The sequence below is a fragment of the Myotis yumanensis genome, unplaced genomic scaffold (genome assembly GCF_028538775.1).
Source record: "Myotis yumanensis isolate MYYU_CA2020_CCGP unplaced genomic scaffold, mMyoYum1.0.hap1 SCAF_5, whole genome shotgun sequence".
NCBI classification, from domain to species: Eukaryota; Metazoa; Chordata; class Mammalia; order Chiroptera; family Vespertilionidae; genus Myotis; species Myotis yumanensis.
In genome coordinates this window covers 34,319,152-34,331,291 of record NW_027223756.1, presented here as the reverse complement: position 1 = coordinate 34,331,291, position 12,140 = coordinate 34,319,152, and the positions used below count along the sequence as shown (strand labels likewise).

At 41.6% G+C, this 12,140-nt stretch overlaps 1 protein-coding gene across 1 annotated transcript in view; it reads right to left on the bottom strand.

Annotated features, from left to right (window-relative positions):
• Nucleotides 1-12,140, bottom strand: part of FSTL4 (follistatin like 4) — a 327,977-nt gene that overhangs the window by 293,873 nt on the left and 21,964 nt on the right. Inside the window, exon 3 of the mRNA XM_070415004.1 lies at nt 1,586-1,619. Coding sequence (XP_070271105.1) covers nt 1,586-1,619 — 34 coding nt within the window. The remainder of the gene's footprint in view (nt 1-1,585; nt 1,620-12,140) is intronic.

The following is a 12,140-nucleotide window of genomic DNA, read 5'->3' as shown; positions in this document are numbered from 1 at the left end:
ATTAATCTAAAACCAAAGGCCAGACATATGAAAAAATGTTCAATGTCACTAATCATCAGAGAGATGCAAATTAAAACCACAGTGAGGTTTTAAACCTCACACCTGTCAGAATGGCTACCATCAATAAATCAACAAACAATAAGTGCTGGTGCGGATGTGGAGAAAAGGGAATCCTCATGCACTGTTGGTGCGAATACAGACTGGTGCGGCCACTATGGAAACAGTATGGATGGTTCTTAAAAAATTAAAAGTGGAACTGTGTTTTGACCCAGTGATCCCACTTCTAGGAATATATCTTAAGAATACCAAAACACCAATCAGAAAGAATATATGCACCCCTATGTGCATAGCAGTGTGATTTACAATAGCCAAGATCTGGAAATAGTCCAAGTGTCCATCAGTAGATGAGTGGATAAAAAAAAAAGCTCTGGTACATTTACACAATGAAATACTATGCAGCTGTAAAAATGAAGGAACTCTTATGCCTGTGACAGCATGAATGGACCTAGAGATTTTTATGCTAAGTGAAATAAACCAGTCAGAGAAAGGCAAATACTATATAATCTTACTATTATGTGGAATCTAATGAATAAGATAAACTGATGAACAAAATAAAACCAGATACATGGAACAGACTGACAGGCATCATAGGGGAGGGTGTTGGGGGCAAGGGGGACTGGATAACAGGTGAAGGTATTAGCCAAAGAGCATATATGCATAGCCCATGGCCACAGACAACAATGTGGTGAAGGTAAGGGGAGGGGGGCGGGAACTGGGCAGAGATAGGCAAAGAGGGGGAAAGTGGAGAACACTTGTAATAGTGTCAACAATAAAAAAAAATAATAAAACCAAAGGCCAGATCCTAGACCAAGAACCCACTTTGGTTTCTGACTTCATCTTCCCTTCAATTAAGGGATGACTGGCGATGATTTCATAAACCATACAAAAGACTTTCCTTTATTAGAGACCAGGTATTGCTGAAGGACAATAAGGGAAACTTAAATTTCCACAGAAAGATTTCAGAAATTACTACCCATATACTTACCTCAGGGACCAGAAAACAAATGTGCTAAGGAACTCTGGCAGGGAAAACAGGATATCACAGAATTGTTTTCAAAAGGAAAAGTAATTGGTTATTTCTATTTCAGCTTAGCTAACGCTGTAAAATCTAATCAGAAATATTTTTCACAGTGGCATCTTTTCCAAGATATTGAAATACCTCAAAACATAAACCATTTTCTATTGTTGATGCTGCTTTTGCTGGGTGAAACTAAATAGTTATATCAAACTTCACTAAAAATGAAATAAGGCTTCTTGCAAGAGACTGTAAACATAATCATGAGTGAGCCAGTTCCCCAACCACCACCTCTGATCCTTGAAGGAAGAAAACATAGTTCTCACAAGCAAACCAGGCACTCAGTGCTTGAGTCCCTAGAAGCCAAATGCCAAATAGTCAGCACCCAGGAAAGGCTACATGAAATTTCAAAGAACAGGCTTCCCACATTCTGAAGTTCATCTTAGCTTCAACAAACTGCTCCCAAGATGTCAACACAAGAATGAAATGGGTATGAACGCATTTTCCTACCTTCTCTTCTGGTGACTTCAAAGCTTCTCAATTCCTGCAAGAAAAGAAAGGCTTTGTGTTTTTGAAGAATAATTCATGTGCACAGTTACTTGCAAACATCTCACCCTTTACTCGCCATTTATTCACACAAAGGTGAACAATGTCATAAGAACATGACATTCAGCAACGCTGGATGGGTCTTAAGCTCTCAACACACACATATCTATAAATGTAAACAACTTGTTGCTGGGGGGACTTAGGGGAAAATACTGTTAGCTGTGCAGTTTTAAATGAGCAGAGCCAACTCTCCCGGTCTTCCTTATGTGGAATCTGAGCTGGTACCAGGTGGAAGACCTGCTCCAGGTTGATACCCCACCCTCTACCTAGACTGCAGGTGCTTTGAAGGGCCTGGGGAAAACACCGATAAATGAGGGCCAGTTATCTCACCAGCAGCGGGTTCCAATCAGTGGTGCCACTATTGCTTGTGTAGGTCACCGGCATGATCTGGTGATTGATTATGATCAATTCAATAGTTTCCAAAGGGTAGGATCTATGGACAATATGGAATGCCAGTCCATGCCACTGACTACATTAAGCCCTTGGTTTTTCTAAATTCAGTCTCATCTTCCTGCTATGTGTAGGGCAATCAGCAAAGTATTTTAGAAGTTACATTGGAAAAACACACTGAGTTCCTGCCTTGAAGATATTCGCAGTTGAACAGGAGGCTACAGAACAAACATGAATTACTGAAAAATAAAGGGGTTATTTTCCCTTGATAAATATTCACATTCAGCTGGAAGGGGATTTGTAAAAGAACCTTTGAACACAGCGCTGAAGAATGGGCAGGCTTTCGGACAGGAATAAGGGAGGGAGGGAGGGAGGGAGGGAGGGAGGGAGGGAGGGAGGGAGGGAGGGAGGGAGGGAAGGATAATAGCTTAAGGAAAGGTAGGGGTTGGAATGCCCAGGAAGCAGAAAAACACCCAGTGAGAAGTAATAGTGGGAAAGGGCTGAAAACATATATTGTAGTTTCATAACTAATATAAATATCTACAATTCATCATAAATGACCAGCTTAGGACAAAAAGCCTACTATTGAGAGTAAGCTGAAAATCCATGCTAGCAACTGAACAAAAGAAGATAAAAGACCAAACTTGAGCCAACTCTTCACCATCACAACCAAGACCATTCAGTGCCAGGCCAGCACTTTTAAAACAAATGACATGGTCTTTCATACCTCAGCATTCTTGTCTAGCATTTTTTGGGGAGTCAGGAGGGGAAGCGATATCAGAGAGAAAATGAGGAGGCACTGAGAAGTTTGTCCTCCCCAAGCTACACTCTCTGACTGCCACCTCTGCAATGAGTCTAAAGCAGGGGTCCTCAAACTTTTTAAACAGGGGGCCAGTTCTCTGTCCCTCAGACCGTTGGAGGGCCGGACTATAGTTAAAAAAAAACAAAACTATGAACAAATTCCTATGCACACTGCACGTATCTTATTTTGAAGTAAAAAAACAAAACGGGAACAAATACAATATTTGTATTTGCATGTGGCCCGCAGGCCGTAGTTTGAGGACCCCTGGTCTAAAGCCCAGTTTAGGCCAATGAAAGATGCACGTTATAGGCCGGCAGCTCAGCAGTACAGCACAATGAACCAAGTGAGCTTCAGGAATGCTGGTTGCTGAGGGGACACTCACACCTCAGGGCTCAGAAGAAGGAGCATGGCCAGTGCTAAGTGTACTGAGAGATATGGTAGCCACAAAGCACAGCATGCATAAAGCAAACCCAGCTCCTCCCACGCTGCTCCTCCACAAATAACTAGTATTTGTGGAACAGGGAAAATTAATAATCAACTTTTATGGCTCTAGAAAAAACTTTATGGAAGTTTTATTACAAATGCATAAAATTTGTAAATTAACTTAGAGAAAGCCAACTGTGGTATAATGTTGTACCTTCTTATCTAGCAACATGGTATTTTCAATAATTGGTCCAAGTCTACTTTTATTTCTTTCAAGAGTATTTTATCATTTTCCTTTAAGTATTTTGAATATTTCACTTTTGTTATCATAAATAAAATTTCTCTTCCATTATATCTTCTAACTCATTTTTGTTTGTAAATATGATGGCAATTGATTTTTATATATTGATTTTATAACCAGCCACTTTACTAAATATCCTATTGTTTGTAATAGTTTTTCCATTGATTATTTTGGGGTTTCAATTTATATAACCTATAAATAGCAATGATTTTATTTTCATTTCCTATGTCTCTAGTTGCTTTCTCTTATCTTATTGCTTTAGCTAACCCTTAATTTAATGTTAAATACTGTGGACATAGTGGGCATCCTGGTCTTATCTTTAACTTTAAGAAAAAAAACTTTAGTGTTTGCCTAGTAAATAAAGTGTTTATTATATTAATGAAATCCATACATATTTTTAAATAAATATTTAAAAAACGAATGGCCCAGCGTGTCCCCTACTCACTCACTGCCTCTTTCCCTCCACTAGAATGTGAGTATCTTTTCCAGTTTTGTATCCTCAGTGCTACATTAGAACAGATGCTCTTACACATTTGTTGAGTGAAAAAAAAAAGATGTGTGTTGAATTTTATCAAAGACTTTCTCTGCATTTATGGATGTGATTATATGATATTTTTTCCTCCTTAGCTCTATTAATTTGATGACTTATTTAGATTTCATAGTAGTCAATTATCCCTGTATTTCTGGAATAACTTTTTAAAAAATTCTTTCTTTTCTTTCTTTAAATTTTTTTATTGAAGTAACATTGGTCATAACATTTTATAAATTTCAGGTGTGTATTATAATTCAATATCTGTATACTGTATTGTGTGCTCACCCACGAAAAGTCTAGCTTTAATTTGTCACCATATATTTGACCCCCTTTACTCATATCACCCTCCCCCAACCCCCTTCCCCTCTAATAACCACCAATCTGTTGTCCATATCTATGAGTTTGTTTGCTACTTTTTTGTTTTATATTCCACATACTAATATGCGTGAAATCATATGGTTTTTATCATTTTTTGTCTGACTTATTTCCTTAGCAGAATACCCACATGGTCCAACTACGTTGTTACAAATGGCAATATTTTGCCTTTTTATGGCTGAGTAGTATTCCATTGTGTATACAATTCTATATATACCACTGTGTTTTTTAAAAACATGCTGCTGAATTCTGTTTTCTATGATTTAAATATATTATTGCATTAATACTCATAAATCAGTATAGTCTATAACTTTTAGGTGCTGTTTTTCTCAGTCTTAGGAATTAAAATACTAGTTTCATATAATGTATTTGGAAGTTTTTCTTTATTTTGCTCTGAATAGTTTAAATAAAAATAAGATTATCTGATCTTTAAAGGTTTCTTCAACTTCATTTCCCAGGTATTTATTAAAATGGGAGGAAGGAGAAGGTCAAAGAGGTTAAAATTTCTCCAAGTTCTCATATTTTGGTCAACAGTCAGCTGAGATTTAAATTCTAAAATACAAAGGTTGAAATACTAGATAAAACAAAATTCAATTATTTGCTACCTATAAGAGGCACACCATAAATAAAAAGATACAAAAGTGCTGAATGTAAAAAGATATAAAAGATAAACCATATTAATGCCAACTAAAATACAGTTGATGTAGACTCTAAAACAAGAATTATTATTAGTGACAAAGAAGATGATTCATAAAGATAAGAAGGATATTTTAATGGGAATACATAGCAATTCTAAATTTATAATAGCATAGACTAAACATATAAAGTCAAAACTAAAAGAACTGCCTGCCAGTGTGGCTCAGTGGTTGAGCATCGACCTCTGAACCAGGAGGTCATGGTTCAATTCTCAGTCAGGACTCAAGTTCAGGTTTCAGGCTCAATACCCAGAGGGGGTGTGCAGGAGGCAGCCAATTGATGATTCTCTGTCATCATTGATGTTTCTACCTATCTCTCCCTCTCCCTTCCTCTCTGAAATAAAAATATTTTTAAAAACACTAAAAGAACTAAAAGAAGAAATATACATTGACAAATCCACAATAACAGTTGGAGAATTTAAGAAACCTCTGTAACTAACTCATAAAGTATGTAGAGAAAAAAAACAGTAAGGCTATAGAAGATTTGAACCTCATGAACAAACTTGACGTATTTGATGTACATCAAACACTGTGCCCAACAACTGCATACTACACAATATTTCAAGTATCCATTCAACATTTATAAAAGTTAGTCATATGCTGAGTCATCAGGATGTTTCAGTGAATTTCAAATTATTAAAATAATATAGAGAACATACATAGTTTTCTGACTATAGTGAAATTAAATTAGAAATTAATAACAGAAGACTATAGAAAAATGTCCAAATATCTGATCCATGAATCTAGAAGTATACTGTATAATTTCCTAAAGAAAATCACAAAGAAAATGAGAAGACATTTTGAATTGAATGATGACTGAATAACAGCATTTACAAAATTATGGGATATGGCTAAAGCAGTAGTTAGAGGGAAATTATAGCCTTAAATGCATGTAGGAAAAATAAAGGCTAGAAATTGATGACCTAAACATCTATCTCTAAAAGCCAGGAAAAGGACAATTTAAGCCCACAAAAAGTAGAGGAAAAAAACAAGTTAGGAGCAGAAATCAATGAATTATAACAGAAAAAAATTATACCACAAAATTTTAAAGCCAACAGTTGGTTCTTTGAAAAGTTAATAAACTTGATAAATTCCTATGAAGGCTGATCAAGAAAACAGAGAGAAAACATATGTAAATTCAAAATCAAGCAAGAAACCACATATACCCAGTTTCTGAGTTTATGACAAAGGTGTCAACTCCATACAGCTGTACCCCGACCCCTTTGGGGAAGTAGATTACCCCCTAAGCCTCAGTTTGTTCCTCTGTAAAACCAGGCCATGATGGTGCCTTCCTCCTAGAGTAGTTGTGATGACTAAGAGGAACAACAATAAGCCTGGACCATGCCGAGCATGGTGGTTGGCACACATCTGTCCTCCCGGTGGCTGTCGTCATCACTACCGCCATTAGTGAAGTTAACTAAGGGATGGTAAAATCATTTGCGGGAGGCAATGAGTTCAATGGCTCCATCAATTATTGAGGCTAAATAAAAATCTGTCTTTCCCGCCTTGGCTCATGGTTAGAGCGTCAGCCTGAGCACTGGAGGGTCTCGGGTTCAGTTCCTGGTCAAGGGGGCGTGTGGGAGGCAACCAGTAACGTGTCTCTCTCATATCAATGTTTTTCTCTCCTTCCTCCCTCTCCCCCCCCCACCCCTTAAAAATCAATGGGAAAAACATCCTCACTCCTTGGGTAAGAATTAAAAATAAAACACCTGTCTTTCCAGTACTTAAAAATCAACCCTCAAAAGCTGAAGCAGAACTGAACAGAACAAAGCTCACTGAGATAACTGACACCAAGGTCCTGGGTGCATTGCCTAAGGGGAAAATTATTTGCTGCAGAAGCTTCAAACAAGATGGTTATAAATGAGAGTCAGCGCAGGGACATTACTTAATGACTAAATTTCTTTAACTAAAAATCTAATTTTATTAGGGTATAAATCACACTTTCTTGAAGGAGGGAATTAATTTTAGATTTTTCATTCACTGTTCATAACCTTTCCACGAATTGGACAGCCGAATCATTTTAAATGTCATTTAACCAATACAATACAACAGCTTTATTCCTCATTGTACCCTTCCCAGATCCATTATCTTCCACTATAATGTAGAGGAGCTTAAGTAAAAAATTACCATTCCATAAAGCTGTATTTTACTGTGCCATTGAACTGCATAATCTTTATTTTTGAATCAATATAATGTGAGTGCTGAGTAATATTTTTCATAATCCAAAAATCTATTACAGATCCTCAGCTACCAAAGAACAGTTTGAGAGCCGCTGGAAAAGCATGAATGAGGAGCCTCAGACTCCATGCCAGGGGCCTCTCACTTCCACGTCAGCTGTGCTCCCAGCTTAGGCTGCACGTGAGGCTCAGGAAGTGGGTGGTGTAGCGCGGGCCCAGACCACAGTCACGCCTCCTCATCCACCCTTGGTGAGAGGGTAAGTCTCAGTCTGTCACTTGAAATATTAAGGGCTTCGGTGGCTTCTGGGAAAATGTTAGCTGTGTAGGTTAGGAAAATGGGGGTCAAAAGTACCCACTAGTAAGGAGAGATGCCAGGAAAGCTAAGCTGAGAGGAGCGCAACATGGCCAGGTCTTCGTAGACAAAGCAGAGGGTGAGCCTGGCGCAGATGGGGCACCACCTGCTCAGGTGGGCAGCTGTCGGCCAGCCCTCTGCCCCTGCCAGTGTCCTGATGGTGAGCCCAGGGTCCAGCCTCAGAGGAGCTGAGGACACCCCCTTCCTCAGAGTTCCCTCGGCCCCAAGTGCCTGAAGAAGCTACAAAAGGAAGCCCATGTGTTCAATTTATAAACCATTTGATACAGTGGAGAGGGAAGCTGTGCTATCAGGGCTAATCAAGACTGAAATTCTGACATCTAAATTCTACTTTATTCATTTCTGAGATGCTCTTAAAACTAATGCTTCTTTAACAACCCTTCCTACAATTTTTCATTCATTCATTTGAATTTTAAAAGTTTGACTCTAACCACTCTCAGTTTTGCTAGCAAGACCCCATTCTGCAATTAAAATCTTCCCTTGGATGGGCAGGATACGGCTAAATAGAGCGATGCCTGATACAGCGTGTGTTCCGTCACTGGCTCCCGTGTACTGAGCCCACACCGAGCACTGTGTGCACTTTATCTCACCGGTATCATTCAGTTAAAAGCAGAAGGAAAACCTCCGATTGTTAGATTTCCCAGCACAACATGCCTGGGCCTTAAAGCCAGATAAAGAAAGGGTTAGGGGATTAACCTTACACTCAAGGGCGAGTTTGAGGGCCAGGTGAATAATCCAGCTAACAACAGAGTTTTCTGGGCAAGTGTTCAAGGGAAAGGCCAACAAGGATGCGCCAGCTCTTGAGAAATGCCACCCAGGAAAGAGGTCAGAGCTCATCTCCTGCCTCACAGGGAACTGCCCACGAGTCCTCTGGGGTGGATGGGCTATTAATGCCTTAAAGGCACGTTAAAGGCAGGAGAGGCACAGGCGGCAGCCTAAACCCTAAGATGCTTAGGTAGCTAAGGGAGTTGCTTTGGCCTTTCAGCCAGCTTCACCCACAACCTGCCCAATCAGGTGAGGCCTTGCTGCCTTTCTCAGGAGACCAAGAACAGAAGGGTTGGGGCTGGGCATGACAACACAGGCAAAGGAAGTAAGTGACCTTCACTGGGCTGAAACATGGCTGATACGGTAAGGTCTGTGTCCCTTCTATTTCCCACCCAATAATAAATGGGTCAGTGTAAGCAAACTAGTGCTTACACAGGACAGGAGCGTGTAAATGGAGGCTTATCAAGACAAAAGGGAGAGACCATGTATAGACAATTTTGACAAAATATTAGAAATCTCTTTATGATTGAGGTGCAAATCATCTATTTTGTTTTCTTGGTTGTTGTTTTTTTTTAAATCACTTTTATGAAGCTACAATAGCCTCCCTGTGGCACACATGTGAGGAACATCAACTTTATTATATGTCCCTGAGGGATACTGTGAAACAAGACCCTCGCAGCCTCCAGGAAGTCTGAATAACCTGCTTTTGGTCATAACTATTCCACCAGCTGCAGCCCTGAGAGAGCCATCTCCCACCACAGTTTACCCACCTGTAAAATGGGGAGACCAGACAGCCCAGCCAGGGCGAATCAGAAACATGGGCTGAGTCTCACAGGGATTTCTGCCCAGTGCTTTCTGAGGCAGAGCAGAGGTTGCCCAGTATAGGAGAAAGCTGTGATACTCTAAAGCAGCGGTTCTCAACCTTCGTAATGCCGTGAACCTTTAATACAGTTCCTCATGTTGTGGTGACCCCCAATTTCATTGTTACAAATTGAACATAATTAAAGCATAGTGATTAATCACAACAACAATATGTAATTACATATGTGTTTTCCAATGGTCTTAGGCGACCCCTGTGAAAGGGTCTTTCGACCCCCAAAGGGGTCGCGACCCACAGGTTGAGAACCGCTGCTCTAAAGAGAAAGGGGATTAATGGTAACTGTAAAACACCAGATAGGAAAGGTAGTGTGAGGATATGTGCCAGGCCTTCAAAAATTAAGACCAGTTAGAAGTTAATTTTCTCATTTTTAAAGGTAAAGAATGAATAGACTATTATATGAGAATTTAGGGATTTTAAATTCTAAGTAATTTTTGAAACTCTATCTTAAAGGTTATTCATTTACAATTTTTTTTTAAGTTGACTCCTAATTTAAGGCAGTGTTCTGTGGCTAATCTCCCACAGCAACAAGTAAACATTAAAACTGCGTTTGATGGAATAAATGTCAAAGACGAATTGATCACTCCCCCTTGTTAAACATAATGGCCTGCACACAGCCAGGTTAAGAGACCAAGAAGGAAAGAGGGCCCTTTCCAGTGTTATCTCTCAGACAACCCAACAAATTAAAAACTAATTAACGTTTTGATTTGGAAAGTGATCCACATCTCGGCCTCCACACAAGCAATCTCTGCGTGCGCGACTCTCCTAACGATTAGCAGCCTGGGGCTCTGACTTGGCACCCGGGGCAGGTTCGGGGGGGCCCTCCGTGACAGTCACCTCCAGCGACACTAGCAGGACTCGGCAAGCCCAGCGCATTGTGTGCCCTAAGAAAATCAAGACTGCCATGTGGGTATTCGGGGGAGGACAGATGGCCCCTAGGAGGAAAGGGGACAGGTTCACATGTTAATTATTCATCATACCCTCCAGGTACCTTCCAGAAGACCATGTCACCTGCTTAGCATGACATTCAAACCTGCCCCTTTTTCCTTTCTGCCAGCTGTAAGCCCAAGATGAGATTTAGAATAGCCAGCATCTAGAAAATTAAAAGACAAAAAGGGAAGAAAGGCTACCCTCCAACATGCTCCTCATGTCCACTTTTCATGCTTGCTTTTGTACACGGAGTGGCCGGGGCAGGCACAGGGGTGGGGGTGGGGGGAAGGGGGGTCACAAAAGCAGATGATCCCACATAAAGATGCAAAAACTTGCAGAGCCCTGCTGGTGCAGGGGTGGGTGAGAGGGGGCAGCCGGGGAAAATGGACTGCAGGCAGTGTCTGATAGCAACCAGGCTGAAACACGTGGTGTGGCTAACACCTAAGGACAGGCACACCCTCTTCTCCCAAAAGGGGCAGTAAAGACCCTTTAATCCAACCAAAATCTCCCATCTTGCCCAGAAACAGGCCCCCTCCCCTCCGATCCTTCAGCTCGGTCAGTGACCCCTCTGCCCTCCAGGGCCGCTGGCCTCCGAGGCAGGGCCTCCGCCTGCTCTTCACTTCCTTTCTGGTCACCTCCAGCCTCCATGGGCTTGGCTTTGCAGGTGCATTTTTGTCAGGCCTAATCCTCCTATGCTCACCACGATGACTCTCCCCCAGGCACCCTGATCGGTCTCCTGACCTATTTGTTTACTCATTTGGTCATATATTCATTCATTCAACAAATATGTACTGTCCTGGGATACAGCAGTGCCAAGACAGCCACAGCCCCTGTCCCCACAACGCTTATGATCTCACATGGAGAAACATACAACAAGCAAGAAAATGAAATTCATAAAACACGTATGTTACAAAGCTGCATGGTCAGAAATAAAACAGGGAGGGGGACAGAATGGTAGAGGGAAAGGTTTTCTATTTTAGATAAAGTGGCAGGGGGATGGGCAGGGGGAGGGGACAGCGGGCGAGGGGGCAGGGGGGAGAGACCCCCCCCCCCCCCAGGCTGTTGTTTGAGTGAAGACCTTCCCCGCTGGAGCATGACCTTCCCTGCTCCATTACCCCTTCTGTCCAATAAGCAGGCCCCTCTCCATCGCCCGCTCCCCCTCAGAGCAGCAGCACCAGCGCTGAGAAGCGGTGGAGGAAGCAGCTGTGCGCATCCAGCCGTGCATCACAGGGGCAGCTCCGTCTGCTGAGCCTCCACACCCTCCTCCTTGGATCTTCACAGCCCCCTGCTCCCACCGGAGGAGCCGCAGATGCCGCTCCCTCCCATGCACCTTCACCGCCCTGCTTCCCGCCAGTGCTTGGTGGTTTTCGATTGTTGTCTGAATACATAATTGGCCAGGACTCCCATGGGCATCTGCTTTTGTACCGGGAGATAAATCCCCAAACACACTTTAATTAGAAAGCACTTTCTTTGTACCACTATAAAACTTATATTAAAAATGGAACTTAAAGTAGTTTAAATTAAGTGACTTATATATAATTAAAAAGCCTTTAAGGCACAATAAGGCTCTTTTTCAATTTCCCTTCATAACAGAGTCAAAAAGGAAGGAAGGTGCCCGATGGCTGGCGCGGCTGGATGGCTATTCACCTAGTGGCTGGCCCATCCAGAGGCCCAGGTGAAACCAACAGCTGTTCCCTGTCCTCCCCGGCTTCTCAGGTGGGAAGCGCCAGGAGCTTCAGTTTGTTCAACTGCGAGGTGAGATTCAGGGTGGTGCCTCTGTAATTGTTGTGACAACGAGCAAGGGGTGTGCAAAGAACACACT